The 21803-nt window shown below is 41.5% G+C and overlaps 2 protein-coding genes and 1 long non-coding RNA gene across 5 annotated transcripts in view; 1 reads left to right on the top strand and 2 right to left on the bottom strand.

Moving 5' to 3' along the window:
* Positions 1-946, bottom strand: part of LYSMD3 (LysM domain containing 3) — a 53816-nt gene extending 52870 nt beyond the window's left edge. Inside the window, exon 1 of the mRNA XM_056538367.1 lies at positions 758-946. Coding sequence (XP_056394342.1) covers positions 758-917 — 160 coding nt within the window. The 5' untranslated portion in view covers positions 918-946. The remainder of the gene's footprint in view (positions 1-757) is intronic.
* The window catches only part of ADGRV1 (adhesion G protein-coupled receptor V1), a 588171-nt gene that overhangs the window by 30982 nt on the left and 535386 nt on the right, over positions 1-21803 (top strand). Inside the window, exon 1 of one of the 3 annotated variants that reach the window (XM_056538351.1) lies at positions 869-966. The exons of the other annotated variants lie outside the window; for them this stretch is intronic. The gene's annotated coding sequence lies outside the window, so the exon portion shown is untranslated. Of the gene's footprint in view, positions 1-868; positions 967-21803 lie in introns of those variants that run through there. 3 annotated transcript variants of the gene reach the window in all.
* On the bottom strand, positions 5298-11111 carry LOC130290575 (uncharacterized). Its single transcript, XR_008847632.1, has 3 exons — positions 11052-11111; positions 10273-10327; positions 5298-5363 (listed from the first exon to the last, which is right to left on the bottom strand). It is a non-coding gene; the product is annotated as an uncharacterized LOC130290575 (long non-coding RNA).

Genomic DNA, 21803 nt, shown 5'->3' with positions numbered 1-21803 from the left:
AGGATCGCGGCGGAGACCGGAGTGGGTTACCGGAGGCACCAGGGGAGTGAAGGAAGGTGTGTATCTATTTTTTTTGATACACTGACAGCACTGTGACATTTTAAGCCTAAGAGGCACGGAGCAGAGCAGCACCGGAGGAACAGGACACTGATATCTCCGCAACAGGGGAAGGTAGGAAGGTGAGTTAAAGTTTATTTTTTTTATTTTTGCAGCCCGGGCACAGGATGAGTTTAAAAAAATGTCACCGTATATCTCCTTTAATTTCTTAGCTTATTTGTTTCGGTTTCCTTATATGCATGGATTACTTGCTAGCACCTTTGAAAACATTCAGTGAGAAAAGTTTTCAATACCTATTTCACCTGCTGTAAATGCAGGACTACCTCTTTTATAAGTAGCTGTGGTAGGTGATCAGGTGATGTGCAAATTCCATAGGTAAATGATGGTCACCAGCAATCATCCTTGATCGAGCTCTGGGTTGTCGTAAATGTCATGGTACATCTAGCTTAGGTTAAGCTAAAATAATATAGAATACCTGAAAAGCTACAAGTATTCAATGGAATGTAATTTATGATCAGCTCTAAACTGAACCTGAGATGTAATGATAAACCTCTATATGTTATCATGTCCATTTCTAAACATGGGAGATATAGGATTGTGTTTCTACACATCACAGCCCTCACCTGCCATATGTCAGACTTGTATATTCTCTGTGCTGGATGTATCATAGACATAGTGTATGTCATAAGCTGTAACTGACCTGTGTTGGTGATCTCCTTGCCCAGGGCAGAAGGGCAGTGATAGCTTTCAGCGATGATGTCTGGATTAGTAGCAGGCAGTACAGCTCCTCCTTCCTCTATGTACTCAGAGTAAGACACTGAAAATGTGATACACTCAAGAAGCTCAACACAGCAAGACATGTCACACTAACCCATCTAGCCTGCCTATGCTATCAGTCCCATGGTTCAGGTAAGTAGCACGATCTGTGGCAGCTATTCTCCTAATGCTGCTTCACCAACTTTTACATGTAGACCTGAGGATTTTCTGCAGGAAGGATTACTGTTGTGTAAATACTTATTCCAAATCATCCCAATATTCATTGCTTGGGGGATCCCTAATTCAGGAGTATATGAGAAAATAAGTGTACTAGAACAGCCTTATAATAGTGCAGCAAGTTATATATTTGCCAGTTATTACATCTATTACTATTTGTGTAGACAGGACATCTTGAGTTCATAAAATACATTTTAAAAAAAAGTGATAATAAAACTATCGCAATGTGACTATAATGTTTTTCTAATGAAGATAGATCTGTTTGCAATGCTGTATTCAGTAAAGTTATATTGTTATTAGTATTATTACTACACGTAAAACCTGTTAGATTGTACTATTGAATGAATCTCATATGCTCTGTTATATTGCTTTTTTATGCTTAGTGATATTAGAAATACCTGTATTGGTAGTTGACATTTCCCGACTGATGGCAGGGCACGTGCTTCATCTGATATCCATGCTGACCTGTATATCTTGAAGTCAGTCATGTATCTGACAGTCAGAAAGTAACGTTGTAACTGTGCAGTTCATCTGAGCCCAGGGCAGGATAATGTTACCATATTTCAGCTCTGCATTGTTGTGTGGGTTGCATTCTTTCACAATGAGCTGCAGTCAGGTGTTAACATTAAATAATTCAGTTTTCTGGTTTTGTTTGAGACAGTACAATCCTTTAAGCTCTTCTTTCTTATTTTTAAAAACCGAATTATCATCACAAGAATCCCCCTATTATTTGTGCCATCTGACATATTTTATAGTGTGACACAGTATTTAGGTTTAGGAAATGTTGCATTATTGGCCATAAGTCCATAATCTTGCAGAAAAGCTTAAAGGAATTATCAAGCATTTTGATAAAAGAAAAAAAGAAAATGTATACTTACCTAGCCCCAGTCTCCCATTCAGCTTTGTCCTCCCATCTTCTCTGTTCTTCCTGCTTTCATGACGAGAGCTTGGTGCAGGACCTACCCAGTCAGCCAATCACTGGCCAAGACAGGACTCCAATGAGGCCAGTGATTGGCTGAGTCAGCAAGGTTTTCCCGGCCCCCGGCAATATACGAATTTTTACCAGACGTGCATAACCCCTGCAATTTAAAGTATAACAGGTCATGACTAGAGCAGGAAAAAAGCTTCTCTGCTGCCTTTTAGCAGACTGAATACTGTTCTGTGCTTACTGTCTAGAATAACAATTTGAGGGAATCTGAATTCTGCTTTTATAGCATTTTTATTTTACGTTTAATTGAATAGTTTAATTCCTTTATGGAGGAGAAGCCGCCTTTATTTTATGGGAGCCTTGCACAGAGCCATGGACATATAGTTGGCCTTTAGGAAGGGCACTGTTAAGTGTGCATTGTGGTTGTATTTATAGAGACATTATTAATGGGACACTGTTGCTGTCCTTATGAAAACACGGTTACTGTCTTTATGAGGTAACTGCCGTAATTCCTTGAGGAGGCGCTGTGGATGGCTCACTTTGGCTACACACAATTATAGAACCATAGTTACTGTAGCAGTATTTAAAGGGACTGTCCTATGAATAAACATTAAACAATGTTCACCTAGTTTTACCAGCACTGGTGGTCACAAATGCCCAATAGCTTATTCCCACCATCTGGATAATCTTGTACAATGTTTAACCACAAAAGAAACACTATGGGTTAGCCAGGGAACACCATTACATCCAATCACAATAATCGAGACCAAAAGCCCAGGGCACAAAGACCCCTTTAACAAAACAATCATTTTTTTTTTATTAAGCAGATATGCTAAAATGAGAAGGTGACTTTAAGCAAGGTTAAAAAACTAGTGTTCTAGTGTTATTACACCATAGTATAGTACAGAGTCATCTTTTGGCTAATGTTGTCCATAGAGTAGCTAGTGTGATCAATCAATCTGAGGCTGCAGTCCTTGGTTAGTATCATTGGTATGTGGAGAATAGGATTGGCTTGAAGAGTAACGAGGGAAGATGATGTCACATCCCCAAAACATATAAATACCCTGCCACCACCACCACCATGTTAAAGCATGTTTGCCCATAGGTCCTCCCCCCCCCCCAAAAAAAAAACATGTAAAGGGGGTATGCTAGTTGGTTTTTAACATCAGTGTTGTATCTGCACTTGTCTTGAGGACTGGAGCCTCATAATGAATGATCACGATAGCTACTTTGTGGACGATATTAGCCACAAGTTGATTCTATACTACTATGGTGGCGCAACACTAGTTTTTTAACCTTGCTTATAATAATCTTCTCATTATATATTTTCTCTTTTTAATAAAAGTTACATTTTAGGGGTAGTTTCTCTTTGGGCCCTGGCCTTTTGCCTTGGATTATTGTGATTGGATCTTGTACAATGGCTACAGAGAGACTTTGGCCATTGTGAGGACCCACTGGTAAGAATCAGAGCACTAGAAGCAGCTTCTAACCATCTGGACACTTTAAGATGGAATCAGAAGAACACAAGGGGCGCTTTACAGAAATATCTAGACACAAGAACATATTTTTTTTATTATAAAGATTGAAAAGTTATATTTTATGTAATAAAATAGTGTCATCTAATATGAAAGCTTATGATAATCCTTTAGGGAAGCACTGTTATGAGGCACTGTGGCTGTTTTTAGGGGTCATTGTTATGGGGCACTATTGTGGCTGTCTTCATGAGGACAATTAAAGGGAATCTGTAAGCCCTATTTGCTGTTAAGAGCATCAGCCACAATGGATTATCTTTTAGGGTATAAAAGTAAATTGTACCTTTACTGGCGGGTTGCCAAACTTATAAAATCACCTTTTTTTCCCCCAGTCAAGTGTCAAGGAGGTGGAACCAAGTTTCTTAAGTGTCACAGCCTAGCATGCCCTATCACCTCCCAGACCATTCTTGAATGAGATAAAGGGCGCTGTATGTAAACTAAGTAGACACTGAAAGGTTAGGGCGACTGAGGAGACATGCCAGGCAGTGGCACTTGAACAACGTGGTCCCGCCTCCTTGACACTTTACTGAGAAATAAAAAGTAGCCACCTTCAGCTTCAGGAAATGAACAGTTTGATTTTATACCATAACAGTTATCCAAGTGTATCTACACATACAGCACATACAGCTGACAGATTCACTATACTTAATGACATTGGTTAGCCTGGTAACTGACTGTGGCTATCAATATGGGGGCCAAGCACAAGCGTTATGAAGGTTGGTCAGAACATTTTAGAGCAGTGCTTCTGCTAAAAAAAAATACTGCTGTGCACTTTACACACTAAGGCTTTATTTTGTCTCTAAGTGTTGTGCATGTATGCTTTTGCTTATGTAATATAGCCAGCTTATCAGTTCATTTCTTGAATGTTCTTTTTCATGATTACTACTAATACCAATATTCTAAAAAAATCATAAAAAAAATGTATAAGCAGAAAATGTAGAAGATAAACAAAACTAGTGTTATTTGGTTGCTAATGGTATGTTCAGTAAATTAATATGTATATAGATTAGAATATTTAGACACACTTATCTAAGCATTTATACATGCATAAATGGGTTTCTTTATTTTGCTGTCTGCTCCGGAAAAAAAAATTACAAAATAAAAAAAAACACAAGAGAAAAATGCCCAATAGGTCCAAAGAACTGAAATCAGCATGACCCATCCATTACATGTTAAGATTTCTTTTCACCCTGTGGCTGACACCCAGTTGGTTCTATATAGCTTTTTAGAAAACATTGTTGATCTTCACTGATTTTAGTAACAGGAACACATTAATGGAAATTTACAATAGCACTGGAAAATTGTACTATTGTGTGCAGAAGTGTTGTATGCATTTATATTCAAAATCCCAAAACTGAGGCTTCTTGGAACTATGACACCCTGTTGCATATATTTTCTGTGTCAAGTTTATGAACATGGTAAAAACTATCATTGTTGGGAAAGCTTTCATACACATACAGTGCACTTTTCTATTGCTCCAGTGCTGTGTTGCTGCTGGGAGAGCTTTTTTTTTTTCTATTTAAAGCAATCTTGGCATCTCTGCTTTTTGAAGTAGCTAGAGGAGAGCAGTGCTTTTATGTGACAACTCTCTTGCATTGTCAATACACGGCTTAGTGGATTGCTGCTCCAGCATGTAGGACTAAAGTGGAGAAATTAGAAAGGTTTCCCTTTGGTCACGGCAACTTGAGTTAGTCCAGATGAATAGAAACCATAGTCTGGGGATAAATACTGAGCTGTGTTGTGTCTGATCATTCAGAATAATCCAGGTGGGGGCATTGTTATACCTTCTTGCTGTGCACATTCTATTCAGAATTAGCCAGGAGGAACACAAATTGGCTGAAATACCGCATATTCTAAAAAGAAAAATAATTGGCTGAGTTAGATGTATCAGGACAAAAGAGGGGGACATCTTGCTGTGTCAGTATAATAAAACTAGGCAAGAACTAGAAGGAGTTTTTTATGCGTTTGTTTCAGAAACTTTTTGGGGCTATATTAATCTACTAATTGAGAAGAACAAGATTTTGCTTAGGTTAAAGCTCAAGGATAGACAGATCTTGGGAGACAGATAGCCAAATGGCTAGTAATTGCTTTTGGCTCCTATAGGCTATGTTCACACAAAGTTTTGGGGCTGTTTTAGAACTGTAAATGGCTAAAAAAAAATCAGCCCATAAGATGGCTGTAAAAACTGCTGTTTCTTCTTTTGGTCCGTTTTTCTTTTCTTAAATAAATGGTCCATAATACTATGTGTGAACATAGCTGTTACGCCGAGCGCTCCGGGTCCCCGTTCCTCCCCGGAGCGCTCGCCTCATCTTCGTTGTTGCAGCGCCCCGGTCAGATCCACTGACCGGGTGCGCTGCGGTCCCGCCTTCAGCCGGGGTGCGATTCGCGATGCGAGTAGCGCCCGCTCGCGATGCGCACCCCGGTCCCCGTACCTGACTCGCTCTCCGTCTGTTCTGTCCCGGCGCGCGCGGCCCCGCTCCCTAGGGCGCGCGCGCGCCGGGTCTCTGCGATTTAAAGGGCCACTGCGCCGCTGATTGGCGCAGTGGTTCCAATTAGTGTGTTCACCTGTGCACTTCCTTATATCACCTCACTTCCCCTGCACTCCCTGGCCGGATCTTGTTGCCTTAGTGCCTAGTGAAAGCGTTCCCTTGTCTGTTCCTAGCCCGTGTTCCTGACCTCCTGCCGTTGCCCCTGACTACGATCCTTGCTGCCTGCCTCGACCTTCTGCTACGTCCGACCTTGCTTCTGCCTACTCCCTTGTACCTCGCCTATCTTCAGCATCTTCAGCAGCCAGAGAGGTAAGCCGTTGCTAGTGGATACGACCTGGTCACTACCACCGCAGCAAGACCATCCCGCTTTGCGGCGGGCTCTGGTGAAAACCTGTAGTGGCTTAGAACCGGTCCACTAGCGCGGTCCTCTCCATCCCTCTCTGGCACAGAGGATCCACTACCTGCCAGCCGGCATCGTGACAGTAGATCCGGCCATGGATCCCGCTGAAGTTCCTCTGTCAGTTGTCGCTGACCTCACCACGGTGGCCGCCCTGCAAGCCCGACAGATCGCCCTTCTAACCCGTCAGCTGTCGGAAATGTCCACCATTTCGCACCAACTTCAGTCGCAACTTCTCCAGCAATCTTCTCCTCCGCCAGCTCCTGCACCTCCTCCGCAGCGAGTGGCCACTCCTAGCCTCTGCCTGTCCTTGCCGGACAAATTTAATGGGGACTCTAAGTATTGCCGTGGCTTTCTTTCGCAATGTTCCCAGCACTTGGAGATGATGTCGGACCAGTTTCCTACTGAAAGGTCTAAGGTGGCTTTCGTAGTCAGCCTTCTGTCTGAAAAAGCCCTGTCATGGGCCGCACCGCTCTGGGACCGCAATGACCCCGTCACTGCCTCTGTACACTCCTTCTTCTCGGAAATTCGAAGTGTCTTTGAGGAACCTGCCCGAGCTTCTTCAGCCGAGATTGCCCTGCTGAACCTGGCCCAGGGTGTTTCTTCCGTTGGCGAGTACGCCATTCAGTTCCGTGCTCTTGCTTACGAGTTGTCTTGGAATAGTGAGGTTCTCTGCGCGACCTTTAAAAAAGGCCTATCCAGCAACATTAAAGATGTTCTGGCCGCACGAGAGACTCCTGCTGACCTACATGAACTCATTCACCTTGCCACTCGCATTGACATGCGTTCTTCCGGATGGCGTCTGGAGCTCCGCCTGGATATGGACTTTGTTCGCACGAAGCGTTTTTTCTCCCCGGCTCCTCTCTCCTCTGGTCCTCTGCAATCTGTTCCTGTGCTTCCCGCCGCGGAGGCTATGCAAGTTGACCGGTCTCGCTTGACACCTCAAGAGAGGACACGACGCCGCATGGAGAATCTTTGCCTGTACTATGCCGGTACCGAACACTTCCTGAAGGATTGTCCTATCCGTCCTCCCCGCCTGGAAAGACGTACGCTGACTCCGCACAAAGGTGACACAGTTCTTGATGTCAACTCTGCTTCTCCACGCCTTACTGTGCCTGTGCGGATATCTGCCTCTACCTTCTCCTTCTCTACTATGCTCTTCTTGGATTCCGGATCTGCAGGAAAATTTTTTTTGGCCTCTCTCATCAACAGGTTCTACGTTCCTGTGACCAGTCTCGCCAGACCCCTCTACATCTATTGTTTTTACAATAAAAGATTGGACTGTCTCGTACGTTTCCATACAGAACCCCTCCTAATTTGCATCGGACCTCATCACGGAAAAATTTAGTTTTTCTTTCTCAGGTTCTTTGGCCCCAAGAAGAGGGGGAGACCCAAGGGGGGGGGTACTGTTACGCCGAGCGCTCCGGGTCCCCGTTCCTCCCCGGAGCGCTCGCCTCATCTTCGTTGTTGCAGCGCCCCGGTCAGATCCACTGACCGGGTGCGCTGCGGTCCCGCCTTCAGCCGGGGTGCGATTCGCGATGCGAGTAGCGCCCGCTCGCGATGCGCACCCCGGTCCCCGTACCTGACTCGCTCTCCGTCTGTTCTGTCCCGGCGCGCGCGGCCCCGCTCCCTAGGGCGCGCGCGCGCCGGGTCTCTGCGATTTAAAGGGCCACTGCGCCGCTGATTGGCGCAGTGGTTCCAATTAGTGTGTTCACCTGTGCACTTCCTTATATCACCTCACTTCCCCTGCACTCCCTGGCCGGATCTTGTTGCCTTAGTGCCTAGTGAAAGCGTTCCCTTGTCTGTTCCTAGCCCGTGTTCCTGACCTCCTGCCGTTGCCCCTGACTACGATCCTTGCTGCCTGCCTCGACCTTCTGCTACGTCCGACCTTGCTTCTGCCTACTCCCTTGTACCTCGCCTATCTTCAGCATCTTCAGCAGCCAGAGAGGTAAGCCGTTGCTAGTGGATACGACCTGGTCACTACCGCCGCAGCAAGACCATCCCGCTTTGCGGCGGGCTCTGGTGAAAACCTGTAGTGGCTTAGAACCGGTCCACTAGCGCGGTCCTCTCCATCCCTCTCTGGCACAGAGGATCCACTACCTGCCAGCCGGCATCGTGACAATAGCCTTAGGTTTTTTTTTTTTTTCAAAGGGGCTTTCCCACTATGGAAGTTTTTCAACCAATCCCCAGATTAGGTGATTAATGTCTTATCACTGGAGAACTCAACATTGTGACCCCCACTGATCACTACTAGAACATGGGTCCCAAATTCTCTGTTACTCCCCACTTCATGACCATTGTGAGAAGAACATCAAATATAGTGATGTTCAAGCATGTTCAGAATTGGTCAATTGCCGCCAGTCTATTCAATCTTCTTCTTGGTCACGCAGTGAGGAAAAACAGGGGACTCAGGACCCTCATTATAGTGATTGCTAGGGGTCCCATTGGTGGGGTTCACCAGTGATTAGTCATTTATCATCTATCCTATATATAGGTGATAAATGTTTATTGTAAGAAAAACCCTTAAGCTTTTGGGCCCCTACTTGACATTCTCATTTCTTTACACTGTAAATATATATGTTGGTGCAACAAAACATGATTATTTAAGTGGGGCAAGGGGAATAAGCCACTACTAGACCACTACAACAGCAGCTTACCTCTTGCAGGGGGCATGTTAAAATCCTGCATGCTTGATCCCTCTTTCCTCCAACATCTGCCATCAGGCAACAGTAGGGAGGCCTTTGTAAACAAGAGATTATTGGCCAATCTAGTGCAGGTTTTGGCAACCTTTTTATCAAGTCTCTGGTCTGTTTTAGACTACTTTAGACTACTAAGTTACTGAAATACTGCCATTAAAAGTAAATTTTTATTGAACTTTTTAATTTGTGGTTTGGCACTGAATGTATTTGATTGATCATAGCATTTGGAGTTTCTGCCAACTATTCGGGCAATAGTTACACCACAGTTTTACAAAGATTCATACCAACCCCGAAGAAAAATGTGTGAAGTGAGTCTAAAGTAGACGAATCATAGAAAAGTGATAATCACTTATTGGAGAAGGCAAACCAATTTCTCTAAATATATTTTTATATATGAATACTTGTTTTAATACTTTTTGCATAATGCAAATACATTTTCAGTCAGGGACACACACTGAGACTATAATCTTACCAATAGAGGAGAATACAATGGAACAGAAGGTGTCAGGGCTCTGCTAACTGGAGCTTACAGTCTATAAGATTTAAATGTATTAATCTTCATGTCTGCCTGATATCTTTAACATAATAGTTTGAAGGAGAAATATAGCCTACATTTGTTTTTTTTTTTTTTTTAAGACTTACATTTTTTTCTCTTTCAAAAGTATACAAAGCATTGTTTACAGCCTGATAGGTTAGACAGTCACTGCGACAATGTAAGGCAATTGTAAACACTGTTTAAGTGGAATATATTGTCGAAACACAAGCTGTTCCCTGTACATACAACTGCTCTGTTTTTCCACAGAAACCTTCTCTTTCTTTACCAGCTTCAAGCATTATTTTATTAAAGCATTAACAAGGACTTAATCCAGCCATCTGGTTGTAGCTTGCTTAGGCCATCCGATTTGTGATGCCCGTCTGGTCTTTAGAAATTTCCCACATTTTTTAAGGTTAGACAAGAAGCTACCTTTCTGAATGGATTTGGAATAATTCTCATCAAGACAATGGGCCAGGAGTGGAATAAGAAATGTGCGTCCTTCTCTGAAGCACCAAATCTCCTAGCCGTCTATCCCCATAGCTGAAAGGCAATTAGCATTTCAACTAGCCAATTTGGTTAGATGCAGTGAAGTGCATGGGGGTGTAATTTGCTGCTCTCTGCTTGATACTGCTCAGAACTCACCATTGTGCTGTCCAAAGTAGCTCAGTTTCCAGCACAGTCACTATTGTCTGGGCTTCTGCAGAATGAATCAACAAAGACATCGCTGTACATCAATCCACAGAGAATCAGAGAAGAGGCAGCGACTTATTAATAATTATTTAGTAGCAATTATGATAATGGCAGCATAACAGTGGGACCATATCTACTGTCATTTTACCAACCATTTAATGTTTTATTTCCATTAACTTGGTGCAACTTCTGTTCTTTAGCTTGTCATGGCTTTTAAATTGTATATTGTTTGTAGCATTAAAAGAAGTAGAAATGCTGAAATAAGTAGAGTCCCTAGATGTGTAATATATAGACTTGTCAGTGTTAATATGAACTTTTAATATGTTGCAATCTAATAATAACTGCTGTAAACAACATAATTTTTCCTATCATGCATCTCTAATATAATAAAATAAGGGGGGGGGGGTTACATTAGAAAAAATAGGTCTTAACTGAATCATAATGTGAAATTAAACTGATTTAAAATATAGAACACATTTTTTAAATGTATGTTTGAGTGATATTATAACAAATCCCCCATGTGACTGCTTTGTTTTGATTACTGTTTCCCTTGGTTATGACCACCTTATGGAATCCTTTAAGGTGGTCAAACATGCTTCGTTTAACTGAAATTCCCTGATCTGTCCCAGATGCATTGGCAGCTAGTCTCCCCTGCACATAAAGGTGGGTTGTAGGAAAGTGTGCAATGTCACACAGCACAAATCATGGTTCACACAACAAACAACTGTTACCATTTACTGTTCCGGGCATCTGCTTGGATTCTTCCTGTGTATTGATGTAGCAAGAATACAAATCTACTTGTTTTACTGCAGTTAGTGGTGAGTGCCCCTCCTTCATGTTTCTCTTGTTGGATTGATCACTGTATGGACTTTGGAGGTTTGTGCACCACCTCACTACTGCTACTCTGCAACAACTCTTTTGCTACATCTGTGACTGAGGCGTAAGACTTTGGTTGGGCACTGCTTTACCTGTGTGTGAATGATATTAGATAGACGTTAACTAACATGTATCAACCATGACTACACTGTTAACATGGGCATTCAGTTCAGCCATACCTATATAGGTTTTGGACAGAATAACAGTGGCTGCTGATTTCTCTGATGTTGCGGTTTTGCAAGTGTTATAATAATAGGAGTATATCCAAGCAATTCTGTCCATTTATCAATTTACACTGGGAGCAGAAATACTGCCTGGCAACCCATAGGGTTGAATAAGGTAGCGTTAATTCACATCAGGATCAGACAAAGGAAGACATAGAACACATTTTGGCACTACAGGCCTTCCTCTGCTGTCTCATCATGTCTGGGATATACAGTGGGGCAAAAAATAATTTAGTCAGCCACCAATTGTGCAAGTTCTCCCACTTAAAAAGATGAGAGAGGCCTGTAATTTTCATCATAGGTATACCTCAACTGTGAGAGACACAATGAGAAACAAAATCCATCAAATTACATTGTCTGATTTTTAAAGAATTTATTAGCAAATTATCGTGGAAAATAAGTATTTGGTCAATAACAAAAAGTTCATCTCAATACTTTGTTATATACCCTTTGTTGGCAATGACAGAGGTGAAATGTTTTCTGTAAGTCTTCACAAGGTTTTCACACACTGTTGCTGGTATTTTGGCCCATTCCTCCATGCAGATCTCCTCTAGAGCAGTGATGTTTTGGGGCTGTCACTGGGCAATACGGACATTCAACTCCCTCCAAAGGTTTCCTATGGGGTTTAGATCTGGAGACTTGCTAGGCCACTCCAGGACCTTGAAATGCTTCATACGAAGCCACTGCTTTGTTGCCCGAGCGGTTTATAAGTTCAAACAGGTGCCATTAATGCAGGTAATGAGTGGAGGACAGAGGAGACTCTTAAAGAAGAAGTTACAGGTCTGTGAGAGCCAGAAATCTTGCTTGTTTGTAGGTGATCAAATACTTATTTTCCACCATAATTTGCTAATAAATTGTTTAAAAATCTGACAATGTGATTTTATGGATTTTTTTTCCATTATGTCTGTCATAGTTGAGGTATACCTATGATGAAGAATTTGCACAATTGGTGGCTGACTAAATACTTTTTTGCCCCACTGTATATCATTCATGTCCATGAGGCTTTAAACAAATACATACGTTATATGTATGATATATGTAACTATGCATGTCATGTGTCCTGACTGAGGACTGAACCCTTACCCAGGGTTGGCGGTGACCTTTTGATTGCAAATACAAACTGCATTATCTAAAGTTTTGCCCACTTTATTAGTAGGCACAGTACAGGTAGCTACAAGATCTATACCTGAATCCTGCTGAAGAAAGTTGCCATTGGATGCTTGATTCCTGGAAAAAAATTCTCAGCTCTGCTTCAAAAATGAAGTGTTTTAAAGTATTACTGTCATTAAGTAAAGATTTTGACTTTTGTCATCCAGACATGTTAAAAGTTTAGATTACACCAAGTCTCAGTCATGAGACCCATTGTGATCGGAAATTATAGCTGGCCGCCCGTTCCGACTTATTTTCTTCAGACATCACAACAACCAATGTACCATATTCACACTGTGTGGGCAAGGTCTAGTCCTTTGTCTGCCGTAGAGTTATGCACCTCAGTGAACATATTGCCTGCAATATTCAAATAGTAGTCACTTACTAGGCAGCAAAAATGTCTTGTGATATATGCATTAAAAGACCAGGTCATAGACCTACTAACCCTCTCAGCTGTACTGCCCTTGCTACTGTTCCTCAGTTGCCTTTCTACAAAATAAATCCAAGTATTCAAGTCATCTGTTCTGAAATTGGAAAACCGAAGTTTAAGACTCTTGTCTTCATTAAATATCATCTCTAATAGTGTGATATTTTACATTGTAAGTGTCTTCTGTTTGCTTTTAGTTTCGAGAAAACAGTGTAAATATGAAAATAAATTGCAGGTATGGGAACTGCTCCTGTTACATGCAGTGGGGCAAATGGGAAACTCCTCGATTCGGGTAGTTTCAATAGCCTTTAGACTCCCAATAGACTGCCATACATATTTCAAAGGGTTAAAATATATTGACAAACACAAGATAGAGGGCACTGCTGAAAAGAGGGACCGACACCTATGCCCAGCTGTATAACAGCATATAATAAGGAGCCTAACCAACTGTCACTGTGGCCACGCAGGGTCCAGGTGCCCTTGAGTCCGGGGGTGCTGGGGACCAAGAAATCCAAAGTCACTCAACAATATACAAATGAAGATAAACAGGTACCCGCACTCACCGCAAGGAAACAGCAAACCGACTCTCCTTGACTCTAGGAAATTCCCGGCATCAGGCAGGTAGCAGGGCACTCAGAGTGGAGGCGACTGACGGCAAAGTTTCGCGGTGAGTGCGGGTATCTGTTTATCTTCATTTGTATAGGGTTAAAATATATACCTACACATTTCTGATACCATGGGTGATATGCTGCCAGTAATCTTCTGCCACTTGTTCATTTTCTATTTTATTATTTTAATGTTAAAATGTTATCACAGAATGAGTGGCTACTAGAAGGAGAAGGTTTTACTAAATTATTGATAATAATATTATGAAACCTATTTTAGGCCACAAGTAATTGCTTAGTCTTAAACATCCATTAGTCTAGGAAACAGAAGACTTGTAACATAAGACATTGCTAGCATCCCTGGAAAAGGTCCTATTGCTGGTATTATTTACTTGTCGTGCTCACTCAGGGAAGACATCTGCATATACAGTGGTATGTGAACCCACACCCTAAATATCTCTGCTTAATGCTACAGCTAGGTAATGTGCATTGTTAAGGGACAAGATGAATAGTGACCAATAAAGTAGTTTAAGTGTAATACAACATTTTCCATTCACTTCTACTGACATGTGGCTTAGGGTGAGGAAAGTCACAGAGCTTTAATCTCTAGGAAGCCACTACACAATTCTAGACGCATGATTAGCCTGCACTCAGCCAACATTATATATAACATGTTAACTCAGTTCTATTAAAAAAAAAGTCTTGAGCCTGCATAAGCTTTTAGTTATTGTTTGAGCATTATTCTAAGTAGTGAGGAATAGATATTTCTCGTCAAACTGTCACCGGAAGTTGGTTGACAGGTGCCACGCCCCTTTCCACGCCCCCCCCCCTTACAACACGTCAGCCGTCCCCTTCCGGGGATGTTTGACATGTACCACGCCCCCTTACTACGTGTATTAACAACGCCCATAGCTTGTCCCATGTCTCCCACGACAACCCCACCCCCACCTCTAACAACAGATGTCACCCTGCTATGAAAACTACATTCCAGCCCCCCACCATCTCCTCAGCTTCTTACACACAATTACATTGACAGAAAAAAAAATAATACAACCGCTTTTCATTTATACCAAAGTAAATCATGCAACAACATACACACATTATACCACATAGCATATTATAATTTGCTATGTGGTATATTAAAAAAATAAAAAATACTGACACTAACTCACAGATATACAATGCATATTCAATATACTGTAAAAAGCAATTCACAGACACACAGCTATATGTCTAAAAAAGAACCCTAAATCTACTAACCTTTTTAGGGGGGGGGGGGTGAGAAGACTATACGGGCTGCTACTCGCAGCGATGAATCTTTCTGAATGAACTGCATAGCTTTCATAGGGCGCGCTTTGTGTAATAGTAGGATGTGGCTAAATTACGTATATTTCTACGCGGCCCCCCTATGCAGACAAGTCCGGACATGTTTTGGGTAATAACATCCCATATTTGTGACGTGTGCAGGAGAACTTCCCATATCTGTGACGTGTGCGGTATTCTATGTCTAAACATGTTAGGGCATGCCTGAAAGTTCAAGCCGGGGCAAGGACCGACCCATATACGTATAACCTTTATACATAATCAAACGGACCAGTAGTGCAAAGTTTAAAAAGCTTTATTGAAGAGATAAAATACATAATCATATAAAAGTATATAGTAGATATAATATTTATTTACAAAACAATATAGTACATTAATATTTCAAATATTCATAGAGTTAACCAGGCAGTTTGTAAAATTGGTGGGGTCCTTTTTTTAGGAAGCAGACTGCCACGTGTCAGTATCGGAGGCCTGGAAGGTGTAATATACATTTGGCGTTTAGGGGTTGCGGTTCCTGTAGGATTATGTAACGCCATTTTTATTCCATCCAGAATCTCTCTAGTGCCTGAATTACCCACAACACTAGATGGTATGTTTAATTCAGCCATGGCCTGGATAAATGTTTCCCATCCTGGAGGTATTTTGTTTTTAAGCAAACCATGACTTTGTGTTGTGTTACGCACCAAGTCCACCATATTAGATCCTGGAAGCACATTACCCTTGTAAATAAATTCACCTTTATCACTCCATGCCGTAACGTCTTTGTTCTGGACCAGCCTGCTTAACAACAGCTCTGCGTTTCTTTTAAACCGGGGATTGACATTATTCACAATCTCAGCCACATCATCACCGTTATCAGCACTGGCAGTTGTCAATTGTTGTGGACCAGGAGGAGGGGCCGTAATGAGGTTTAAAGAAGTTACCTCTTTTGCAGCCTGTCTAGCAAGAACCAAGTATCTTTGTAGTATATCTGTGTATCTTTTAATTTTCATGTCATCAGGTAAATCACTCCGCTGTAAAACATCACTAATTTCGCTATCTAATCGCTGTATTACACTCTGTCGTATGCTAGCTGTAGGTGTAATGTACTGATTTATCTTGTTAAGTTCGTGTTTGGGCACCAAGTACATTTTCTCCACATGCTCCATTATTTGTTAAAAAGCAGGCTTGATATTAAAGGAATTGCAAATCCCAACAGCGGACCTATGAACCCGCCGGTTTGACTCACTAAGCGCTTCTTTTTCTTTATGGGGAGTGTCTTATCACCCAGCTTTCTTATAGCTTTACGCCACTTCTTTAGTATATTTTTCTGCCGCTCTTTTAGGGGAATACGGCCTTTTAAGATGTTTAAAGCATTTTCCCCTATGGCAGTTATTAAATCATCACTAGCGTTACGCAAGATAGATTTTCTGACTGAAGGAGTGGATTTCACTAGAGTTTTTAAGAGATCCCAATTACGTCTTAATCTTTCCGACATCTTACCGCTACTATGTACATCGCATAGAATGCGATGCAGTGTGAAAGCATTACTTTTTTGAGCTATTTTTCTTTGGTATATACACAGCTGGTAAAGCTGGTGGGAAGAACCCTGACCTTAAACGATACTGTTCTGGGGTAATGCTTCGTAAATCAACTAGTAAGTGCCCGTAAGGCTCACGTGTGGCATCCTCAAAGGCCTCTAAAAAGAAATGAGTTTTCCCGGGGTACATTTGTCTCGCTAATGTAAGAATTTGCAATTTATCACGTGGGTTATTAAAAAGAACCATGTACTTGGTATTTAAATTTATGGTTCTGCTCTTTTTACCCTGGCAAAATATGTTCTGCACTAAATATAATATACTTAGATTTCTGTGATGAACATACTTGGTAAATGCTTTTTCGATTTCGTTATTCTCGCTAGCGCTCTCCATGAGGTCATCAACAATTGTCAAATTTACCTTGTCTGGTGGAAACAGATCATCGTCAATAAATGTATGCGGCAGACCTTCAATAAATCTAATATTAGGGAAAGAATGAGAGAGGTCATCGTACAATTTTTGCCAACACGCATAAAACCAAACAATATTTTCGGGGTTTTGTGAAATGTGTGTTTTAGCATTATAAAGCAGCTGTTTTACAAAATAACTCTTTCCAGAGTTGGAGGGGCCCGCTAAAATACATGAAAAGGGATGTTGTAGACGGGTGTCCATGCTCATAACCAAAGAGTGTTTAGAAACCGAAAGGTAGTGTTGTATATTCGTCTAAAAACTGACTCTTTGTGTAAACCCCTTCCGACTCACTGATTCTGAGCTTCTGAAAAATATCTGTAACTTCAGGTTCGTTGATCCTGAGCTTCTTAAAAAGTTCTTCAAGCGCGTCTGAAAAAGAGGGATGTAGCTGTGTGAACCCTGCATTAAATACCAAAAGGTAATGTTGTGAAATCATCGAAATTCACTCTCTTTGTATATACACACCTCTGTGTCTTACGCACAGGCCTCGTTTCAATTTCCCAGAGCATCTTATGCCTAATAATACCCGGTTGTTCCAGTGTTATACATTTTTGGTTTTCAGGATCGGGGTTACGGGTAAATTCTAAAACTAGGTCCTTAAGGCTTTCAAAATTGATGTATTCTGTATTTGCAACATTTAATGTAATGCCCTTAACCTTTAGGACTGTTTTACCGGTATTCAGTTTGTACCCGTAGGTTTTTGGACCAGCAGATACAAACTCTGTGATGTAAGTACCATCAGGGATTTCACTGGTTAATTCCCCCAAGTAATCACCTAATGGCGGGTTCCACTCACCCTCTTTGTGGACAAAAATTACAGAATCTGTGTCATGATAAAGGCACCTGTCCTGTAGTCTGTCCAGAAGCATGTACAGCTCTAGTCTGGCATAGGCAGTTGTAAAGCAAGCTATAAAAATGTTTGTGTTTTTATTGACTGTGTGGTGGCCGTCTGCGTATTTCCAGTTCACAGTTGCTGTTTCATCGTCAATAAAATTTAGCCCAGAAACCTCATAGTAAGGTACAAAGACATATTTAAAGAGCTCATCAGGGTTATTCACAATACTGGTGCAGGGCAGATTAGATCTCTGTGCAAACTTACCCCATAAAGAATTTAAGAAAAGTTTGGAGATCTGTCTTTTAGCTGGGTTCACAATTATATTTGCAGCATCTAATTGCACACCTTCTTTCTCAAGAAAAGAGTCAATGTATTGCTGTTTTTTATCATCATCCGTGCACCAGCTAGGGTAACCTGACGCCTCTTGCTTGTCCCTTAAATGAAGTTTAATGTAGGGTGCAAAGAGGTCTTCTGTAGTTTCAGGGAAATGCCACACTTCATAGATGTCAGTGATCCTGTACCCTTTTTCCAGAGCCATCTCTAGTTCAATTGTACACCATGTACCTGTCAGCGAGCGCTCCTCAACACTGTGCATACATTCAGTTGATTGAGTGTTTACAGCACATGTATAGCAAAGGGGAAACATCAATTTTTTGTTAATTTTTACAGGGAGGACTGGGAAAAACAAATCTCTTGGGGGGTGGACCTTAACTCGGGCAATGCCAAAGTAGTTTTTGATGTGATTAAAATTTTCATATATGATGTGTGGGTGACCTACAGGATACATTTTTGATTTGTTGACAAACGGGTACAGACTTGTAAAATCATAGTAATGTATCGTCTCACCATCATCCTGTTTGTGATAGAGCTTTATGGCGTTAGTTCGCCCACCATAAAGAGCATCACGAGGATCGAGCGGCTTTGGAAATTTCATTTTATGGAGAAATGCTTGGAGATTAGAATCTTCTTTAAGCATTTCATTCCACTCATGTTCCCACAAAACACGTACTTCGTACCCGCAGCTCTGTAAATAGCGTTTTTTCATCAAAAAAGTGTGGTACAGTTGGCTGTAGTTAGTATTTGTAACTGTATTTGTGTCATTTTCATTATAGCATGTAGGGCAGCCGTGGTAAAAACAACCCTGAAATTCAAAAGCTATGTCACGGCCAGCATCGCGTGCATAACCATCTAAAAAATATCGTCCAACCTGCTTTTCACCGCCTCTCAGAGCGTGTTGTATAACAAGGTTCTCTGTATGAGATACATACATGAGCCATTGAATAGCAGGGGAAGAGAAACGCTTTTTTGTTTTATGATAATTGTCTGCAGGTACGATAGCGATTTTGTTTTTAGGAAGAAACTTAAATTGGTACATAGCCATACATACAGAAGCCAATGTGATCAATTGAAATGGGTCAATACACTGAACCTCCACAACAAATTTCTTTAGCTGTCTGTTGTATTTTGAAATGTTTTTCCTAGTCATGTCCATCACTCTGTCTCTGAATCGCTCACAGGCCTGTCTCAAAACCTCAACATCTTGTTTACAATAGGCCTTGAGCTCTGCTTTTAAATTAAAAGTATTGTTTTTTTGGCCTCCATACCACTCCATAAACTCCACCTTCTCATCGGGCATCATGTATTCAACCCCGTAATACTTATCAGGGGGTACAGCACCCACATAATCCTGATTCTGGGCTGTATTAAAAAAGTGTGGAAAATGTCCCTTTGACCCTGGAAAACCCATAGCTTGAGGTAATTTGCTGAGTTTCATGGGAATGAAATTTAGGGAGTCTATAAAACGTATTTTCAGGTCTGGTAGTGTCACGCATAAAAGTCGCCCCCCTTGAGTAATCATTTTTACCTGCAGCTTTTCACGAATCAGTTCCTTTACAATAAAGTATGCGTCATATCTACCTGCATTGTGTGCTATAAAGGTATAACCTGTAAATTTACCGTTGGTAAAGAACTTTACAAAGTCGTGTTTACAGGTTTTACCTTCAAATTCCCAGGAATTAGAGCCGTACAAAGTTGTCGCATAAATGTAATTCGGTTGATGATATTTTTCTTCTTGTGTACATTCATAATCGTAAAAAACATATAGATCACTTTGTTTCTTTGCTTTGTAGGGCTGCATATAGCAGAGATGATCGTCAAATTTATACATGCGCCCCCCACAAGCGCTACACTTTAACCCACTACACTTATGTTCCTCCTCACGATTGTACACAAAGCGACAACATTTGTCGCAAAATGTTTTACTTCTACAAAAGTCTGGGTTATCGACTGCTATGCGTTCGTGTATCTCTAAACACTCGTTGGAGCGACAAAACACGCGGCATGTACTGCAGCGTGGTTGCGGCCCCACACTGTCAGAACACGTTGCCCGTTCACATGAACGGCAAAACAGCTGACATGAGTGGTTATTTTTATGGTGGTACACTGACGTGCAGAGATTACAAAAATAGCACTCCCCTATGAAACCCTTAATATTTTTAATGCCATAGTAATGGTCATCGTGGTGTAGAATATACACAATTTTGTCTGTGGCCTTTTTACCTGTGTGAAAATAGTGCCAATCACCGTTATTGTGGTATAACACTTTAATGGTGATGTTCATGAATTTTTCAAAATCTGCAATGCTACTAAAACTCACTAGCTCGTTGTCTGGTATAGACAGAGCGGCGTGTATCTGACGGGCCTTCTCCAACAAAACAGCGTCGCTAATATCATCACTGGCTGTCAGAGCGTATAAACTAGCGGCCAGACACAGATTAGTGTTGTAATTGTTAAAGTCATACAACCAACGCTTTTTCTGCTTGATTATCTGGGTGTACGCAATAGACTTCAACCGACGCTTAGCACCACCTCTTCTATTTCGCACTACAGTGACCACCAGTTTTAGACTTTCTGAACCCAGACATTGTGCGTTACTCTGCAATGCTGCAGCAACGGCATTTAGAAACTCTTCAACAATAAACTCATTTCTAGATTGTTTAATCCAGTAAATCGGATCTAAACTACCGCCGCCTTCAAGACGGACTTGAATAAAATCACCGTTATTGAGAGTATTGATTAGACTACGCAGCAATGTATGAATAGCATTATGCACTACACTCACAGCCTCTACAAAAGAATTAATACGGTGTAAGTTCACAAATCTGAAGTGATCTATATGTTGAATAGCGTTGAATGAATCAATCTCTCTCACTCTATGGAATGAATGTTCTAATATTTGGGGATTGACATCATACTGAACAGAGCTCTCTGTCTGGGAGTGAGTTGTAAGGTTTTGTGAGTGTTGCGAAACGCTGTTGTCCGTCTCTAGTGAATTGTCAGTGTTCTGTGATTGTGAAGTATGATGCGTGGTGCACGGACCTTCTATTTGTTGAGAAACACTGTTGTCCGTCTCTAGTGAATTGTCTGTGTTCTGAGGTTGTGAACTATGCTGAGTGGTGATCGGGCCCTCAACCTGTTGGGAAATGCTGCTGTCCATCTCTACTGAATTGTCAGTGTTCTGGAGTTGTGTTTGTACATGTTGCAGGCTGCTTGCCCCTTCTAAAGAGTCGTTAACAGGCGTATTTGTTCGTTGTGTTGTAGTTGTTATCTTTTGCCCCGCAAATTTCTGACTCCCCTTGCGATGTTTTGTTACAGTGGTTCTCTTAGGCCGACCAAACATTTTTACAGAGTGTTTTCTAACTGTTGGTATTTTTTTAAGTGGCGATTTACCCTTTTTGCATTTGGGTAATCCACCACCAACCATTCCTAGTCATAAGATAGCAGCCTCTGATCTCTCCCGCAAAACACTGGAGTATACATGCTGAAACAATTGGTCAAGCTCTGCAAGCTCCAGTATTTTGTCATGGTCCGGTATACAAGAAGCTAACCTTGTATAGCGTTCCATTAATTTAGTCAAATAGTTAATAACATTGCGCAAGTGAGTAGTAGCTTCGCTCATTTTTTGTAGTGTTACACGCCACTCTTGAGGCCAGATACCATTGTTAAGGCATGTCTGTGCTGAAGTAAGGGGTGGGGATATATGCACACTATGTGTAT

This window comes from Hyla sarda, chromosome 1 (genome assembly GCF_029499605.1).
Source record: "Hyla sarda isolate aHylSar1 chromosome 1, aHylSar1.hap1, whole genome shotgun sequence".
In the NCBI taxonomy this organism is placed as follows: Eukaryota; Metazoa; Chordata; class Amphibia; order Anura; family Hylidae; genus Hyla; species Hyla sarda.
The sequence above is the reverse complement of the archived record's forward strand: the minus strand, read 5'-3'. Positions and strand labels throughout refer to the sequence as shown.